Here is a 20,864-nt window from a genome sequence, read left to right as displayed (position 1 = left end):
TTTAAACTGTTTGTTCTTGTAAGAAAAAAGGTTGCTTAAGTGTATTCACAGATCTGAAAATTCAGACTATGTACACAGTTGTACACAAAGTAGCACAAGGGAATACCTGAATTGTCTTGGATGCCAAGAGAAAAACAGTTTGCACACTGCTCTGCTGCTCACGTAGCTGCTGAAATGAGTAATCCAGATACCTGCACCCCACTTCTGTGCTAAGTATGTATATCCAAAAACTGTAGGCTATACAACTCTTGCATATAAAACCCATTTCTAGATTTAATGTCACATACTTCAGAGAATAACACCAAAAACACCACAGGAATTTTGCACAGGCACACTTTGGTGTCTGCATATTACTCTATATTTTTTCATCACAGCTTCTAGAAATTCAAGAACCAACCTTGAAAAGCCTACCCCATTTTGATCCCAGAAATGTTAAAAAAGTATGCCTTCCAGAAGTCCCAGAAATACTAATGGCTTGGGTAAAGCAATTTAGTACAAAGTAAGAGGAACAACTGCTGAATTGTATGGGAAATAATGCCACATATGTACAACTCACTTCAAATGTCTCTTGACATCTTAGAGAGCCTTTTCTAGGTGTTATTAAAATATCAACTCCTAATATACTTTTGTCATTTATTTGACTAGTAGCCAGAATTTACAAATATTCAGAATGCAAAGATACTTCAAGGAATCGCAGAATTGTCAGAGTTGGAAGGGCCCTCCAGAGATCATCCAGTCCAACTCCCCCACTAAAGCAGGATCACCCAGAGCACATCACTCAGGACTCCACCCAGGTGAGTTTGGAATGTCTCCAGAGAAAGGGACTCCACAACCTCCCTGGGCAACCTGTTCCAGTGCTTTGTCACCCTTACCATAAAGAAGGTTTTCCTCATATTTAAATGGAACTTCCTATATTCCAGCTTGTACCCGTTACCCCTCGTACTGTCAGTGGAAACTACTGAAAAGAGTCTGGCTCCATCCTCCTGGCACCCACCCTTTAGATACTTCCAGGAATTAATAAGGTCTCATCATATTTACCCCTTCAAAATACAAGAGGACTACCTGCCCCCAATCACTACTGACAGCTTTTCAAAATCAGATTTTCACTTTGCATGTTTTAATCAGGTTCCTTTTATGAAAAACACTTTATTTCAGTGTAATAGAGAAACTGAAGAGGCAACCATAATCAGCAGAACTGACAGGAAAATAAAGAAGTGCTCTAACCAATTTCAACTTCCAGGCTGATGACATAAGCCTACAAGCAAAATACATGCTGCCTCCCTGCAGGACATTTCTTCTCATTAAAGAGGTAAGTGGGTCTGTGTAAGCAGTGAAGACTATTAAAGATAAGGAGATTAAACACTGGTCTTGAAGCACGGTAGCAGCGTGTTTGTTGCTAGGTTGGAGAAGTGAGGTTTCTTTTCAGATTTGGGTTTTCCAGCATTAAGCAAGTACAAAATGAAGTGATATTCACACAAGTGAAGCACCCCAAGCAGCTAACGGCGAGGAAAAGAGACAAAAGCCCCTCTCTACACAGCAACCCCTGCAACTACCACTAGCAGCAAAATTTGTTGTGATCTCCTGGCAACGAGCAAGTCTACCAACCAAGCAGATACTTTCAAGGCAATGAAATGTATGAAAGAGATATTTCTGTTTATCTTTGGGAAGAACCTCTTTGTCCAACATCTACTTAGACTCAGATGCACACACTATAACCATTCTTTCATACAGCCTGCTAACAAAACCTACTTTCCTGAAGTAGTAGAATTAATTACTAGCATTTTTATCTTTTCGCGTAAGCTGAAAATAAAAAGTTTAGTCTGGCTATACAAGCAATCAGAAAGTCCTTACTGACAAACTGAAAACATTTATTTAAGCACAACTATAGCAAATTACCAGACCAATTTAAAAATACTGCAAAGACAGCAGGTAAATGCCATCTTTTCTGCCTGAGCAAACCATTTAACCTTTTATCCTTGTCCATATTTCAAGGACTTTATTCTGACAAGGTTTCACATTTTTCCCTTGCTATATTTTCTGATGTCTTCAGAACTAATGGCAGCAGCACATGCTCCCCAAACTCCATTCCATTTCCTACTACATTGCAAAGTGGACCAAAAGCATCAATCCCAAAAAAACCAAACCAGTGTGAAAGCTCAAGTGCCAGGCAGATACCCACCAGACATCAACAATTCTCCATACCTTTCAGAGCATGAATCCTCAGTCCCACAATGAGATGTAGGTACAGTCATACACATCAGAAAAAATTCATTTTCCCTTAGCACATGGCATCCAAGCACCAGACTACAGCCAACTCACATAATATAACCTCACCATTTGTTTCCACAGACTGAATTTAGTCAAAGTAAGTTGCTTCTAACTGATCTAGTTAATGAATTCTAGTAACCATTCACCTGTAGTCAGTGTTTCCTACCTTTCTCACTCAAGTCCCTTCAGACATTCCACCTGAGCAAAAGACCATGCATACTGTCCAGCACAGCCTTTGACCAGCCAACCCATGTTAATTTGGCCTTTACGACTGTGCTAATATTAAGATGGATCCCTTGCCTTCTGTCAGCTGCTGAAGAACCTAGGCTATGTTTTTGGACATCTTCTCCAGTCCAAATTTTAATTAATTTCAGGTATTAGAAATTTACTGAGAGAATAGGAACCAGGGCTGAGCATAAAAACTTGTTTCTTTTGGAAGTTAACCTGAAAACATGACTTTTAAAAAACTAGTATTTTAAAAGAAAATCAGCATGCAATTTCTTTAAGTCTACAATTTCGGTATCAGCATAAATCATTTTTATTTATCACCTCATATTACACCTCTTCTTCAGATGTCAATATAGCTGGTGACTGCCTACTTCATCACTGTTGGAAGCCCTTCAGCAGACATCTGATTTGTGGATTCAGTTGTGTTCCTGGTATAACTCTAAGCAATATAAAGTAAGTCTTGTTAATGCAAAGAATCTAAATTAGAAAGAAAATATTATGTTCCACTTCTTTTGGCATTTTGAATTCTTCAAGTGACTATAATGACAAGTAACTACAGAAAACCACCCTAAGCTATTCCAGACTTCAAATGTGAAACTTTACATTCAAGTTTCTACTGTAATCTTCCAGATGTAACTTTCATAACTCAAAGAAATATCCACATTTTTTCTAAACATAATTTCAATAAAATTGTCTTTCTTTCTTCCTAAAGCATACTTAAGCCTGAGCTTTCAAATCAGACCTGTCAGCTTTGCTTTGCTATAAACATAACACTGTCATGTTTCTGTTATCTTAGGAACAGAGCAAAGTCATTATTCCATGTATGCATGAGAACACCACTGGTAATTACAGGAAGCCAGCATATGCACCAGTGTTTAGCTTGATTAAGAGAAATAGTATCCAATTGATACTGTTTATTATCCAAATATTTTAGACGAATGCTATTTAAAACAATCCCATCAAAGATTACGAGGAAAGATGCTGAAACTTTTTTATCTCGATTTATGAGGGATTTTTCCCTTTGTTTCTCTTAAATGCATCTTAAGTATCCCAAAGGGATATAAAACTCTAGTATGGGAGAGGAACCAAAACCCTTCAAACCTGAACATCTTCTTTCCTTTCAGCATATTTTCCATTGTTTCTCACCAAGCCTCAAAGCACAAACAAAATTATATATAGTCCAGGTCAAACCCCAAACCAAGGTGAATAATATCCCTGGCCAGACCAAGTTTTGTTTGTGGAGCACTGAAATGAGGACCTGGGGGGGCAGAAGGAGTTTATACGGGGGTGCAGAGCAAATGAAAATTACCAGATGGTTTGCACAGCTCAGCATAGCACTAGAAGACATTAAGTCAAGATAAATGCCCCACAAGAAGCAAAAGTGTAAAGTAATTACATAATTTTTAAATGCCACTCAAATGTCTTCTAAATGCTGTAAAAGCAAAGCTAGATTTCTCCTGGGAGTAGGTGTACCTTGTAGCAGGCAGTTCCAAAAACTCAAATCCAATAAACTCAGAATGTCTAAAGATTTTCATGTATTTATGCATGCATGCATCTTCAGGCTAAATTTAAAGTTGCTTTAAAAATTATGCATTAATCTTTCAGTTAATGCATATTTCAAAAGTTTAAAAAAATAGAACAAAGAAAATATAATTTTGAGTCCTATTCACAGTCTCCTCTCACCATAAAGTAAGTTACTTTGCCCTTACAGAACATAATTTCTACTTCTGACTTTGTATGAATAAGCTGTAAAAAGCAACATTCTTCCCAACTGCTTTATTAGATCTTGTACCCAGCTCTGTAGCCAGCAAAAAATGTCTTCAGTAACTGTGAAAGACAATCTTCAGGAAACAAAATTATAGGTCAATTTTCAGGGTCTCTAAATTATGTCCAAAGTCCCAGAGAAGGTTTAAACTGTAAAGAAAACTGAACAGCACAGTACCCTGCTCTTATTAAATATACTGAACCTTAGAGTTTCTGTAACCACCGATTCCCTGAGTCCCTTTCCCCATAAAACAAAACAAAAAAATGCTCAGTCCTTGGAGTAAAATAAGTAAGCTCAAGAACAAGTCTACCAAATATTCTGAGATTATATTCTCCATGCCCTATTTCCATGTGCACACGCACACCCCAAGAGAAGAATGCAAGATTTATCTTTAGCATTAAGAAAGCATTCTACTCTGGTGGTTTTTTTTATATTTTATATTATATATATTAGCCAAACATGCTGCGTAGTAGAAAATACTAGCCAAAATAAACATTCTAGTACTGGGATGCCATTTGCGTTTCACATCTGCACTGAAACCAGCACAAAAAGGGACCAATAAAGTAAATTAAGTAAATTAAATTATTGAACTTAGCCAAAAATTCAGCAGAAAATGAAGGGGGGTTAGCACTCCGTAGAAAGGTGTGGATGTAGAGAACTGTAGTGATGATAATGTCCAACCACATCTTAATACTGCTCAAGTAGCACAAATGTAGAGTATAAGCTCTAAGACCAGTATCTGAAATTTGCAATATCACACTCTCCATCACTTTTCTTACTTGCACTTACTCATAAGGTTTTTAGGGACAGAAATTCTACTTTTTTGCGTGTGTGACAAAATGAAAAGCATAAATGCAGCAGCTACTGGAATGCAAAAATTTAAAATAAAAAAATCACAATTTTCTAGTGCAAGTTGTTTAAAATACAAGCTCATCTTCAGAGTGCCTCACTGGGTACTACTTTTCATCTGTACAAAAACACCAGCAAATGATACACAGGTATAAGAAACAGTAACAAAGTTAGGTAGCCTCATAACATTACTGGCTAATATCACAATGTATTTTACATCACAACAAATAACTAAAATAATAGATCTCTGCTCAATGCAGCAGAGACAGCTCCACCACCTGTATTAGTTAGCACTTGTCTCTAGCCAGTAACTTATGTCAATAATCCAAGTTCATTACCTAAAATGAAAACCTAGGAATTAAAACTATATCCCTTTATTCAAAGCATTTTTTCTGTTAATACACAGCCCCATCAGACTGCAAGCATGCTATGTCTGTGTTTGTATATATTTGTATGCATATATATTTATACATACACAGAAAATTCAATTTACCACATTTCCATATATTTCTCTATTACAAATTCATAGACCAAATTTGTGACACCAAAGAGGATGCAACAACAACACATTGAACAAATGAGGATGGTGATCTACACAGGCCACATGTCAGTATCTTGACTTAGCTTGCAGGAACAAGGTTCTAGGTTATCTGCTTACACTATTCCATGGCTATTCACTGCAGGGATCACAGCAGAATAGAGTTCCCAGAGAAAAAAGTATCATTGTAGTGGTATCAAGTATATTTCAGGTAATGGAGGTAATAAGAAGCACAGGGAAAACATGTCTGCATTTGTTCAAGAACAGGGGGAAAATATAAAAGGTTTTGAAAAGCATAACCCACTTGAGAGACACGCACAAGGAAACCTGAAAGTCATGCAAAGCAGGTCCTTGAACAGGTGGCCACTGAAAATAAAAAAGGAATAGACTAACAGTACTTTCAAAACCACTCAGAGAAAACAAAGTGAAAGAAATTTGAGAAAGGTTAGAGAAAAAGAGTTTGAGCCAACAACAGTTAGATTAAAGATTTCTGTCGATATGAACAAAGACTGGGGAGATTGGAAAAGCTCCTGGAAATTCAGATTACTGCCTTATAGGCCTGCTCTCCATAGGGACAGAAAAAAGGAAAACAAACAAAAACTTGTTTGCTCTTGTTGGTCAGCAGGAATAACAGAAAAAAAAGTAAAGAGGTATGTTAATTATCTTTATTTTGAGAACTCAGTTACAGGAAGCAATGGAGGGAAAGGCAGAAGAGAATGACGACAAACATCACCAAAAATTTAAAAGAATTCCACCAAATAAAAATGCCAAATAATCAGGAAGATATGAGAACAAAAAAGAACAAAACCTGGACAACATGGCAGCCTCAGCAAAACCTCATTAGTACAAGTCTAAATTAACTGTATTAAAAACAGCCAAAAAAAAAACCCCAACAAACAAACAAAAAATATCAATTTGTCATCTCAATGAATCTTTCAGTAGTAAACAATTTGTAAATACTACATGAAATAGTAAGGTTACTTGTAAATATTAAATACTAGTTTGTGGAAACTGTTCTTCTATACCAAAATAATAGGAAACAGGTGCCAAGGAAGGCTGCAAAATCTTCATCCCTAGAAATACTCAAAACCAGCCTGGACAAGACCCTTCAGTAAGCTGATCTAACTTTGGAATTAGTGTTGCTTTGAGTGAAGAGGTTGGATTACAGGCTCTAATTTAGGCTGTGATTTTCATTTTAGAACCCATCAACCTCCAGTTTGATCTAGGAAAGTAGATTTTTTTTCATCACTGGCTCTCCAAACTATTATCTCCCAGCTTCCCCAAAAAAGTAATTAAAACATAACGACTGGGCAGTGCCAACATGAATCAGCAGCTTTTTTATGTTTCCTACTTGCTAAACTTAAAGTTATCTATAAAATAGTGACTTTTCTGAGCCACAGTTTCTTCTAAAAAGTCTTCTCCAAGATGTAGGAAAAGAAAGTCCAACATTAACTTCCCTTTGGAGTTCTACATCTGCCTTACTTCCTGATGTCCTTTTAGCAGATTTTCTTAGTTCCCGAAGCATTTTTGATGCAGATGCTATTTATACGAACCTATGCAAGTGCAAACCAGCACACCACCACATACAGACAGCAACTACTCAAGACTACTAAAATTATCAGATTCCACCATACTACACAGTCAGACCAGGGAAATGCATTCCCACTCCCAGCATGTCTTCTGCCAATGCTGGTCGTCATCTGGGCTCCTTCCAACCTCCCCTCCTTTTCCAATACTCCCCTGAAGCATCATCATGAAAACCCCAGACATCATACAGATCCCAGAGAAATTTTAGGCTCAGAAAAACTCTAAATAATCAGCATACAGGGCTTGAAAAATTTTTATTATCTGTGGTCAGGAACAACTTTCTTGGTTATGAAGTTCCGACTAGTTAAATACATTGAAAATAAATACTAGTTTATCCAAAACTGATCTTACTTTTTCCTATATACTCAGTTATACAAAAATTAAATGCAGCTGATTTTATGATGAGCAAATGCACCACCATAACACACAGTTATCATGTTTTACGCAGCACGCTGTGTCAAGCTATTTCAGTAAGAAAAATCAAAATATACACAAAATATAAATAGATGAGACATAGAACCTATTCAAATAATGCAATAACAATTCTGTGATTGTTTAAAGCATCAATAAGGTATGAATTATAGTATGTGAAAGTGGTAAAACTATTTTCCTCAAAGGAAGTTAAATTAACCATGCCTGTCCTATTGTTTAATAGGCAAGGTTCATGGTCTAGAAACAATTACTTATGCTAGCAAGTATGTAATAGGCTATATCCCATTACAAAGCAAAGGAATATGGTGCTTCCAAGCAAAAATCATTCCATGGCCAGCTCACTCATTTTGGAGTTTGCTCACTTCCAGCTATTTTACTCTGTAAGAATCAGCGTAGTCGTCACATGCCATCAACACTAACACAGATACCACCTCCGTCACACTACTGCAATTGAATAAAATTTCCACAGCACCACTACAAAATAAAACTTTGCTAGTATGTTAATTTTCAAAACAAAGTGCAGGAGTATTTTTGTAAACTTAATAAAGGATGTTGAAAATAAAATATTATTTACATTGTTGAACTACATTCTGCTTTTGGATTACTGTGCATGTGAAGTAATAAGGAAGCATAGCTCTAAAATAAATGAGACCATTCACTGTGCTTTGACATTTAATTTCTAAATAATGCTCAACTAAAATGGCTTCTCTAAGGCAAGTCTGAAAAGTCAATTAACAGATAAGTATCTGTAGAAGGGAAGTTTCAAAAACGAGGTAAGCCTCATAGCTCAGACTTCACTTCTTTCCATAAGAATATTCATAGGAGTATTGGACATAAATTAAGAAATTAACAAACTGTTTTATTACTTTGTACATAATCCCACTTTTAATTAATAAAATAGACACTAGGAGAAAACAGACAAACTGTCTTCACTGTTATATAGTCAGTCAACCTGATTTACTCCAAAAGCTTGTCAGCATTTTTACAACTGTCGACATTGCAAGCAGGAGGAATAAAAAAAACAACAGAGTGAAGTTAGGACTTACCTGCAGCCCTCTTCTTCGAAGAATACTTGAATCATCCATATTTCGACTCTGCTGATCACAAATTCCTACTAAAGCTCACTTGCTCCTGGCTAGCTTTACTCTCTAACTGTTAAAGAAGTCCATTTTTTTTTTCAAACTTTTTTCCCCCTCCCACCCCCTCTCCGTCCACTCGCTAAAAATAGGATATGGTCTTTCACTTGCCTGCCATGAAGAACTGCAGCCACGGTCTGACTATCTGTATGTAATTTTGCCTGCCTCTTTTGTGGCAGATTTAGCAGGTCACATTGAAAAAAATCTATTGGCCTTTCCTAAACCTTTTCAAGGTTGATGTCTCATTCCCCTCATGTACACAACTGTCTAGAAATATATAATAATCTACAACTCCGTGTACAGCCAAAAAGTAGAATTTAATTCAGATCCCACACACACATTTTTGCTTTATTTAAATTTACTTGAGCTGTTATAAGGGATCAGTAAACTACAACAGCTGCCTTCATTTACTGTTTATAATAAGCTCACAAAATCCAGGTCACATTTCCTTTTTTTTTTAAAAAAAAAAAACAAAACAAAACATACGGTCACACTTAACTAAAAATCAATTCTGTGGACACACTGGATGCAGGACTATTTAAAACAAAAACCTCCCTTTAAAGAAACAAAAATTTTATTTTTCCAAATTTTGAAAAATTCCTTTACTCCTTTGTATGACAAAGGGAATGTCAGATTCTTCAGATACTGTCGCACATTGTTTTGTTTCTGCTATCTCTAAGGTATGCTGGGCTCCTTGTATGCAGCAGACACGGCACATTCTTTAGTTCATTGCTGAGATCTTGCAACTCTCATGCACTGAAACGTTTGGAACACATGTTGCAAGTTCTAACATTTAAGAATTCATTCATCTTAAGACAGAGCTGTCTTAAGAAGCCCTTCCCTCTTCAGCATCCATGGCAAAAGGTAAAAAAAAAAATAATTTTATTTTAAATAGAAGAAAAGCACAGTTCAGCTGAGGCTTTTTCAGTCTGTTTGTTTTCCAGCTACCTTCACAGAGACAACTCCAGCAAGGTCAAAAACAGGTTTTGCCCCTTTATGTACAGTATCCCAATCATATTTTAAAATGAGCTGTTAGCCTGTGTTGAAAAATAAACAATAAAGCTTCTAGCTATACCAAACACCACTTCAATAAAGAAAAAATCTAGATACGTTCATTCCGCAATTATTTAAATTACTGAATGTGTCAAGGAGCCTTTGTCCTACACGTGCCCTTTCTATATGTGAAAGGAAAAAAGAAAATATTGCAAATATAATGAACAACCTACTGCCACAACGACCTTCAATTTTTTTAGCAGAAAGCTAAAGCAACAGATTTCATCTCCTGGTAAAAGCTTAGGAAAAGCCTATTTATAACTTCTGAAAATAAATATCATATTTAAAAAGAACCTAAGTTCAGTCTCTGAAGGATTTCACAAGATATATAAAAGAAATCGAACTTCATCAAGAGCTGTGTTTATGAGGGGATATCAGTCAGACATCCTGAAGTGTTCAAATGCAACAATGAGAGCCCAGACCGTAGGCTGCCTACCACAGCTTGATGAAGTGTTCCTGTTCCCACAGTTATGACAGCTGCAAACCAAAAAAAGTCTCAATACAAGCACACAGGTTGATGGTGCTTAAAGGAATATATATTTACATGGAAATCTTTAGCTGATCTTCATATTAAGTGACCAAGTCACATGAGCTAAACTCATAATTGTAAAGTCAGCTGAAAGCAGATACAACTCAATCCCATTCACCAGGCTTTTTCTGATCCTCTCCGGAGCGAGTGTGGTCTTTTATTGTGAGTAGCTAATAAATCCTCATCTTGCCGATACCTCCTTCCATCTGCCGTTTTGAACAACTGAATGCTGAATTAGGTCTGCAGAGTCTTTGTGAGCTCCCCAACAGGGCAAGCAGCCACACAGAGGCTGAGCAGGCAGCTCATTTGCATGGAGTATACTGTACCATATAAAAAGCAGCGCGCTAGTAAAAACAACTCAATGAGCCGCTTGATTTTAAAGGAACAGTATCTCCTTTTGCAAATGTAACAGGAAAACATCAAGCTACACACAGAGTTCTGCATGAGAACTTCAGAACATGTCACCAGGGAGAACAGCAACATACAGATAAAGCTCTGTTTAAAAGCAAACTGAAACATAAATCATGTATCTTCACTGTCATAATATTTATGATGTATTTCAGAACTACTTCCTGTGTTTTGCTATCAAATAAGCTTTGTAAAAATATTCCAAAGACTATAACTTCACTTATCAGACATTACCATCAAACAAAATCTATTTTTAAGTAAAAATCCCATAGAAACAAAACATTTTAGTATGCATGCCCAGATACACTACATGTAATTTCCATTTTATATTTAGTCTACAAGAGATTTTAGGAATATCTATATTAGACCATGTACTAAATGGATAATTGACCTTACCTCTTTTAAGGCCAAACAACATTAAACATTAAACAACACATACTGTGAGAGGAATCAAGGACTCATAACAGTTATGCAATACCACTCCCACTATATTTTCCTCCTAACCACTAAATGAAAAGGTTTAAGCCTGACAGCACATATGTATATATCCCCACTTATTTCTATAACATAACTGAAAACATTCTCATTAGCACATACACATCTAATCCTTCCTGGATTCTTTACCTTAATATTCAGATGTTGCCAGTCCTCAAAATGTCTTCAGAAGTGACTTATAATTGATTGAGGCTGGCACAAGTCTCAAAATACCATGAGAATCATCTGTTCTCTTCCAAATTTCAAGCTTTCTTGGGGAGAATGCTTTCAAATTGGCTGCCTGCCATGCTTACCCTGTTTCTGGGGTAGAGAAGCCAATCAGGGCTACTGCAAAATAGCAGGCAAGATTTTTCCTCTAGCTTCCCTCTCCTTTTCCCTTCCTCAGAGCAAACAATTCTTATTTAAATGTCAGATCAAAAACCACCACCAAAAAGATGCCAAATGTGGTGACCACATTTTATTCCCTCCTATTTAACTGTTAACATTCATCCACTCTCCCTTTTTCTTTCTTCAACAAAAACTACCACAGAAAAGCAATGATGAAATAGGGTAGGAGAGCATACTTGGTACCAAATTGAATCTAGCAAAGGACAAATGGAATTTAAAAGCAATTGACATGGAAAATATTTCTTACAAAATACTGCGTTTAGAAATGTATCTGTAATTTCATCAAGAGATTAAAACCTTAGACATTCTTTAAGATCTTAAAAGGTCTGCAGATAAGTCTCCAATAAAAGATGAGAATGTATTTGCATAAAAGATGTTTCACCAAGAGATATATTACTGAAAGATATTCATGAAACTGAAGTACATAAAACCACTTAATCAATTACATAAAAAGTAAACCATAAAGCAAACTTCTCAAAGACTTTTCAGATGCATTCAGCTTTTAGAAAGCATTTAATCAAATATGTTTATCAGAAAAAAATTCAAAAGAAGGAGGTCATGTCATATTTGAATCCTTAAAGCATTACAGTATCGACTTTACCATTCAATTTCACTAAAAAAAATTAGGAAGGAGGATATAAAGAGGGAGTTCAAAGTTTGTTCACCAATAACTTCAGTAAGCTCCTAACTTAGCTCTTCCATCCTTCATAAAATTAACAAATCTGGGGAAATTTTTCCTTTGCTCTGTAGCAATGAGTAAGGAGAAAGGGTAGTGTGGTATTTGGACATAAACCAATTCCCATTTGGCTGCAGTTCTCTCTCTGAAAAAGCTATTCAATCTTGATTTGAAGACATCAAGAAATGGAAAGAGCCACGAACGTCCAGTGAGCATGTTCCTACAATGGTTAGCCTGGTAAGTAGGGAAGGACACAGCTTATCAGCTTGCCAATTCAGGATGAATTAAATGAGGCTACGAGCAGTTTCTGAAGAAATAAAAGGAGGTACTGCCTTATACAATAGTCACACTGGGCTATTGCTTGCTGTAAAAAGCTGTAAAAAAAAAAAAAATCACAGTAAAGGCTAAAAGCCTTTGGACAAATCATTGAAGAATCTGCCAAGAACTCTTAAAAGAGGAAAATACACTGAAGATGACCCAGAGACACAAACAGCTGCAAGTGTTTTGGGAAGAGACTCAGCCTTAGACACCTGCTATCAGAGATAAACTAATGGGCTCAACCAGTATAATCATTCCATGGTTTTATTTAGGTAGAAAGTACAAAGGTGGAGCTTGCTGAAGACAAGTGTTTTTCATCCTATAAGGCATCAATTCTGCAAAGGAACTAGAGGTAACAGTGAAACTGTAAACTGAAAAATAACTCTAAAAATAGAGCAATAGCTGACAGTTCATTTAAACCATGAACAGACCAAAGGAAATTAAATGCCATAAATGAGTGGTATTGTCTCTGTATATTATATTCATGGGATCATTATGGAAAATCATGTCTGTTACCTATATTTTAAGATGACCTATATTTTTAAGATGAGCATTAATAAAATTGAAAGATCCAAAATAAATGTTTCAAGGGTAGGAAAAAGTCAGTTAAGAGACTTCAGGAACTCAATCTCCATTAATTATTAGAGGAAAAACCACAAGTACGAGAAGACATTCAAGAACATTAAGAGGACCTGGAATTTTACTCCTTACATACTAGACAGCAACTAACCCTACCTCTCAGTGCAAAATGGTGAAAGATCTGTTGGTCCAATCACTCGCTATTAATGTGCCAGAAGACACATCAGCTCCAGGAATGGTCTGCATTTAGATTTTGGTCAGTACCTTCTCTTCACATTACATACTTGGGGAGCACACTCCAAATGCATCTCGTTTCTGTTGATAAGAATAAATCTCTTCTCATCAATGCTGATTACACTGCCTGCTACCAAAATCTATTACTTCTCTGTCTTGTAAAAGAAAAATCTGAAAGGTTAAGACAGTTCTAGTAACTGTCTGAAGATTACTGAAGTTAATGGATGGAAAACTCCACTATAATCAAAGCAACAATTCTATTATTCTGTAGCTCACATGTTTCTGAATAGCATCAGTGGAAGAGGACCAAAGGCATGCCAACTGCATTTAGGAAAGCAATGACCACAGGAAGCCACTATGAAGTAGTGTGATTGTCCCCATGTACAATACACCTTACAAAAAAATAACTGAGAAATTGTGAAGAAGCTATTATCCTATTACATTTTCTAAACACCAAAGAAACTGCCAAGGGAGATAAATAAGAAACGAGTCTGTATCTAATATATTAGAGTGCACATACACATATGCACAAAGTAGTATCTGTCTAGAATCCCATGGCTCATCTTTGAGCTGTGTTCAGCTTTTTTGTTGTACTATGTATTGCTCAATATAAGATACCTTCTACTTACTGTAAATTGTAATTGAAACTCAAGGCATATTTCAGGAATCACTCAACTTCCATGGAAAAAGTTTTATCTATTTTATTAAGAATTAAGTATAATATGAAGCAGAGAGCAATTCATTTAGCTATGACTTCCTACACTTTCAAGTTTTTTGCACTGCATCCTGCTGTCTTTTGTGGTCTGTACTATTAGAATGGAAGCTTACGGTTACCATAAAGCAAAACCAGTAAAGGCCATCTTAGCAATCAGATTATTACACTGTGGATTCAAAATTTGTGTACCCTCTAGTATAGCCAAAAGTGAATCCAACAGCTGCACACTTAAACACTTAAAACTCCTAACAGTAGAGGTCTAAGTCGACTTACATTGACAACTCAGCTAAGGTGTTAGGCTACTTGAGATATTTAGTACTGACTACAGAAAGACCAGAAAGTCTCCCAACACAACTGGGATTCCATCATGAGAGACGTGGTATGAAGGACATCCACATTACACAACAGGGTGATCCAACAATGAAAACTCTTTTGTGCTTTGCCATACCAAGTATTCCCACCAAAAAAATCAGGCTAAAATAAACCAGCAGCTTTTAAGTTGTCTGCAACAGGGTTTAATGCTTTTCATTGTATACTTTTATTATCAAGGAACTTTGTAAAGAGCAATTCCATGATCTAAAATACTGAGAGTCAAAATCTACATTTTTCATTATTAAAAATTCATTATTTTTATTCTTCTAAGTCAAAACTAAAACAACATAATGGTGGCAAATCTTAAGGATATAACATTTCCTTACATAACATACTGTCTGCTGAGGGGAAAAAAACAAAAAAAAATCACTTTCAGAAATATTATCAGCTGACAATTCCAACAGAAGTTTTTTTCAGTCTTTGGTAACATTTGTCTGTGCAAACAAAATGAGCCAAATGTTACACTGTCAATCTGAAACTTCAGTGTTTGGGGCTTATTTATTTATTTTGATCAAGCTATGCTTATCTGGAGATTTAAAAACCTGTCTCTTTGAGAAAACCTCACAGACTACTGAAATAAGGAGGGCTGATGAGGTAACTTGTTTTAAAATAAATAAATAAATAGCTTGGCAGTCAGCCTAAGGAAACTCACCTGACAGCTTGTCTGAATTTCTCCTGGATTTCCTGCCTATTTACAAGATTCAGTTTGATAAACTAAGACCTTTGGAGCAAAGCTGCACATTAACACTGAACCATAATAGAAAGTCATTCCAAACCACAACAAACTCACTTATAAGGCTTGGTCCCAGGGAGAAGAAATGCTGAAAAAATGTCTAAAATCCTCAAGGCTTACAGAATAATCATGCTTTCACAGTGAATTTTTTGTTCCCAGTTTGTTAGGCTTAGATTCCTAGGCAAGACTGCTCCCTCCCCCACACTCAATACATTATGAAAGGCGAGACACACCCACTCATCTGCCATACAAATGTAAATTTGCTGTCGACAGGGGTGGAGGAAGGAGTTCATTCATCTACAAACCAACTGTTCTCATACTGTACCATAGAAGGCATATTCAGAAGAGACAGCAGCTTCCAAGCAGAAACAAGTTCCTTGGCTCACTCCCCTTCGAAAGCTAACATCTTTGGAAAGGAACCATCAATTAAACCTTAATATTTACAGAAGATGTTAAATTCACTATGCAAACATTCTCGAACTGGAATTAGAACAGTATGGAAACTAGTTTCTCTGATGCTACATTTCAAATACAACACTATTTTTAAAATAAACATTATTTTTTTTTATAGGCATGGGGCAAATGTAAACCTGAAGTAGTATCATTTCTGTTTAGTAAATGGCATTACCAAAATCAGCATTCTTTTACTTTATTATAAGATAAACCTCATGCTTTAGAGACATTGGGACTTACACATCAGCAGTGAATACCTCAATCATAATGGCAACAAAACCAAAGCTCAAGGACCTAATGCCAACTCTTTTGTGCACTTCCCCAGTGAAAGGTATTGATATGTACTGAAAAGAAGAAAACCTGTAGTTTCAAGAAACCTGCAAGAATGACATCATGAACCCAGTTAGCCCCGGAGCTTTTTGCCACAGGAACTGGTTCCGTAAAAGCTACAAATTACATATGGATCTCATGCAAGCATTTTACCTTGGTTTCCAGCTGACATTAAACCGCTTGGACAAGTCTCCAAAGATTGAACCGTTGTGCCAGCTTAAGACCAACATGATGTACATTCCAATACTGCCTTTGAAATACACACTTGAAGATGATAAGCCAAAACATTCAGAGCTAGAGGATTTTACTCTCCCCTAGTCCCCTTGGCTATACCAGACTAAACTTACTTTGATATCTAGCAAGACACTTCACAACAGTTTTTTGCTGATGGGTTTTGACAGATTTTTATTCTTCCTTTTCTGGCCTCAGACAAAATCTTGTAAAAAGATTTACAGTGCAATGACAAATTTATTTATTTATTTTTCCCTGCCAGGATTTGTATCACACCTGCCATTTTTATCATTTCTGTTTTGCTTTGTTTTTTTCTCAGAATGCTACTTTTTCTCAAAAAATAGATGCATAGTATTGATTTGGTAATCTCTCCAGCTTTTTTATTTTGTTGTTTAACAGAACCTATTACGTTTAGTCAAGGGAGAGGAAACAAAAGACAGTAAGAGATGTTAACTTAGAAGCCTCAAAGAATATACCTCAAAGAAAAAGTATGATATTCATTATTTTCAAAGGTATGTGAAGACAACCTTTTTCCATAAAACTACCAGGTTAAAAAAAAATTATTGGATTTCAAATTATAATGCAACAATATATATATTTTACATTTCTTAAGTTACATCTATATTTTAATCCAAATTCAATTCAAACAGACAGTCTTTATGCATGACACTACAATACTGCCATGTATAGCAATGGACATTTCATTAAAAGCAAAAGTGCTTCCTTGCAACAGCAACATATTTACAATATATGTTCTTTAAAGTGTTCAGACTTACCGTTGAGCTACTAATAGAACATTGAGCTTAGTAGTTGAAACCTTTGCTCTTTTTTTTTTTTAAATAATAAGCTAACCAGAAAAAAAAAAATATACATCATTTGAATTGTCATCTGGGCTTTTGTCTCAAGAACTGACAAAGAATATCAATGTGTTAATTGAAACAAACAGTATGTAATCCACAGGACATCTTTAGCATGTTTCCTTCCAAGGGCTGACAAGAGCTTTCTTGGATTTTTAAGCACTAGAGTCTAACATTTCCATTTTCAAGCTAAAAATATGAACAAAAATCTTACATGTTTACATAAATATGTGTTTTCCTAGTAGTGTCTTACCACAGGAATCAGACAACATTATATCTGTTTTGAGATATCAAAAAATAAAATGCGAGTATGGTAACACTGGCATGAAAGTGTTGAAAACCTCATCTTTAGAGCTGTATTTCTCTTCATAATTCAAAGGCTGTGAAAAATAAATTCAAATCAGAAACCCAGCTCCATGATGGAACATTCTTACTGATGAAGGAGAATGAGCTAGTGGATGTAACAAGGCAAAGCTCAATACTCAAAGCTATCATAATTTAAAATTAGACATAATTATCCTTAACAAAACCAGGCACTGTGGAAAGGGGCTTTGGAACAGCTGCTCCTCTTCAATTTAAATGCTCATTTGTTTTACATTGACCTAGAAATCAGTATCCTCCTAACCAAAAGCCAATTAGATAATAGTCTCTCTTTCAAGCTTGTAGAATACTAATTTTTTTAATGTCTTTAGTAGTGAAAAGCAAAGAAATAAACTGCAGATGATGCCACAAGTATCCTCTGCTCCAATACGCACAACCAAAACGTGAATGAACCCTCCCATGCTTTCTGAAAGGTCGGATTTACAGCCCAGGAAAGACACCCACCACTGCCTTGTGCTAACCCTTCAGTGCAGTCTCAGCTTGGGACAACCACAGAACCCTGCAAAGGCAGCAGGTAGAAAGATCTCCCATTTGCTGGAGTAGCACCCTGCCATTCCTTCCAGAGTAAAAGCAGTATGCCAAACTGATAACATGGAAGCATTACAAGAAGTGTCTCAAAAGCTGTCCTTTAACATTGCCCAGAGTTAGGTCACTAACATCAGTGTTTCTGGAAACAGAAGGATGTCAAATTCTTTCAGTACTGCAATATAAACAAGCTGCTTCCCAAGCAACAGAATTAAAGACACATGGTTTCCTACAGACTCAAGTTTGTCTTTCTCTCATCTTGTTCCCTCCATGGTCCTTAAAGGCTCTCCTATTTTACATCCACCCAACTGGAGACAGCATTTCCCCCAGCTAATCAAGAGCTGTCATATTTGAATGTTAATCAGTACTGCCAAGCCACAACAAACAATGAACTGTCTCTCTCAGAGCATGTGAGGGGGTTTGTTGTACTCTGTTCCAATCCTTATGAAATTACAATTGTTTTTTATACTACTACTTCTTTTCCAGCCTGTATGAAATAGACCAGTGGCTTGGAAGTTACCAGGAAAGAAGGAAGAGTTGCAGAAACTTTTATTCCCTACCACTGCTTGATATTTCTGGCAATCATGGTCATTTACACCACTACTTACAATTTTGGTTAAAGCCGATGCCAAAAATACATATTCATCTACAGATCTGTTCCACCTCTAAAGAGACGAAAGGATATTGAGTGCCAGTTTGATTACACTCAAGTACAATGCCATGAGACTTCCTGGTCTTCCAAGTCTTGGCAGCATCCCTAAGGAGAATTATTTCCATAAAAGAAGTAGAGCCTTTTCTAAATGCATCAACAAAAGAAGCTACTCAGAAGACTGGTATCATACTGACTCTGACAGGATCCAGAAAGAAACTAATTAATGCAGGAAACTACATTACAAAATAGAAAATTCAATTCTACAAAAACATTAGGTCTTCACAGAAGAAACACTGGCAATCACCAGTAGTAATCCACTGTTCCAAGCTGAAAATTAATCTGCTAAGGCATATGGTGGATAGTTTAATTTTGAAAGGAGCCTTCTGAAATTGCCAAAATTGTGAAGTAAACAAGCCTATATTGACACAATGATCTCATAGCAGAATACAAATCTGTACAGTCGAGGTGGAATTCAAGGCAAGGAGAAGTTCTTTCCACAACAGGTAATAAAGCTGAAGAAACCCCTGTCTCCTAAGGTTTCCTTCTGAAGTCACTGAAGTAGAAAGCACCTAAGTGAAGGTGCAAGTTGCAGTGGACAAAAGACAAACACAAGAATCACAGAATCAACCTGGTTGGAAAAGACCTTGAAGATCATCAACTCCAACCATAACCTAAATCCACCAACCATAACCTAATCTAGTCATTCAGTGCTTAAATCATGTCGCTAAGCAGTATATCTGTATTTATTTTAAACACTTCCAGGGATGGAGACTCCACCACCTCCCTGGGCAGTCTGTCCCACTGTCCAATCACTCTTTTGGTAAAGAAATTCTTTCCTATATCCAGTCTAAACCTCCCCTGGCGCAACTTCAGGCCATTTCCACTCATCCTGTCATTATTCACTTGAGAGAAGAGGCCAACTCCCACCTCCCTACAACCTCCTTTAAAGTAGCTGTAGAGAGTAATGAGGTCTCTCCTCAGCCTCCTCTTCTTCAAACTACACAATCCCTGTTACCTCAGCCTCTCCTTGTAGGACAACAGCAGCACAATTCTAAATATACCTCATCTAAGTTATCATGCATCAGCATTATCAGTTTATTGTAGCAGTTTACTCTGTCCTATGCTCTGGATTTTCCCACACTAGCAGCCTCCTTTCCTCCCTAGTACTGTCTTCAAAGCTTCTTTTGCAAAAAGAAGCAGAGAAAAAGTCAAAAAAAGTTCATTCCTACCTGGCCAAACAAGAGTCATGGAGTAAGCAGATTATCCAGGAGGTTTCAGAGCAGCTAGGATGATGTCAAGCCCAGGCAAAATAATTATTTTAATTCTGGATCAGCTTTTCCAAATAAAGAAAAAGTAGAAGTAACAACAGTTGTTGATATTTTTATGGAAAAAATAAGATTGCAAATAAATCACTGCAATTTATGGGAAGAGTTCTTCAGTGCTTTTGGATGGGGGAGGTCGGGGTTGAGGTGTTTAAGTTATTGCCCCTGCTGATAAAGTAACTGTGTAGATATCAGACTTAGAACTGTCCAGAGCTTTTAACCTGCCTGCAAACTCCATTTCTAAAACAAAAGCATCTCTAGGAAACAGAAAAACTTTCTGGATTAAGAACCTGCCAATCTATTGAATTTTTAAAAGTAGCTGTCAGAACAACTGCTACTGAACGCGACCATTGTGTGTCAACAGAACAGTCATGCACATAACACTATTCAGCATTTTACTTGATGACCTAGAAATAAATCTAAAACCACTGATGACAAACAGTGCAATAGCGAAGCATAAACAGTGAGGTCAGCACTGCCAGGGTTATCTGAATTACTTGGTAAGGCTGCTCTATTCAAATACTGTGTGAATGCAACCAAACAGCAAATTATACCCGTAGGAATTGGGATTCAGGCAACTACAGCATGAAGAGAACATCTGCAATTCTCTAACTTCACAGATCTCTGCTGGTTTCCTTTTAGTAAACAGTGACACCACATTTGCCAGTTTCCAGTTCTCAGCTACGGAAACTATTTAAGCAATATCAGCCATACAGCACAAATAGTAGCTCACGTGTTTCATCCTTGGATTGTTTTAAAGCTGTGTTGTTATCTCCTTTTACACACTGAATTAACAATATCCTTTATCCTG

The 20,864-nt window shown here is 36.5% G+C and overlaps 1 protein-coding gene across 8 annotated transcripts in view; it reads right to left on the bottom strand.

Annotated features, from left to right (window-relative positions):
• MAST2 (microtubule associated serine/threonine kinase 2) overlaps positions 1-20,864 on the bottom strand; it is a 181,711-nt gene that overhangs the window by 127,864 nt on the left and 32,983 nt on the right. For 2 of the 8 annotated variants that reach the window (XM_051624435.1, XM_051624436.1), the window contains exon 1: positions 8,714-8,857. The exons of the other annotated variants lie outside the window; for them this stretch is intronic. In XM_051624435.1, the coding sequence (XP_051480395.1) occupies positions 8,714-8,752 (39 nt within the window). In that variant the 5' untranslated portion in view covers positions 8,753-8,857. Of the gene's footprint in view, positions 1-8,713; positions 8,858-20,864 lie in introns of those variants that run through there. 8 annotated transcript variants of the gene reach the window in all.

The sequence above is a fragment of the Apus apus genome, chromosome 7 (genome assembly GCF_020740795.1).
Source record: "Apus apus isolate bApuApu2 chromosome 7, bApuApu2.pri.cur, whole genome shotgun sequence".
Classification (NCBI taxonomy): Eukaryota; Metazoa; Chordata; class Aves; order Apodiformes; family Apodidae; genus Apus; species Apus apus.
Note: the sequence above shows the minus strand (reverse complement) of the source record. Positions and strands in the feature narration are given on the sequence as shown.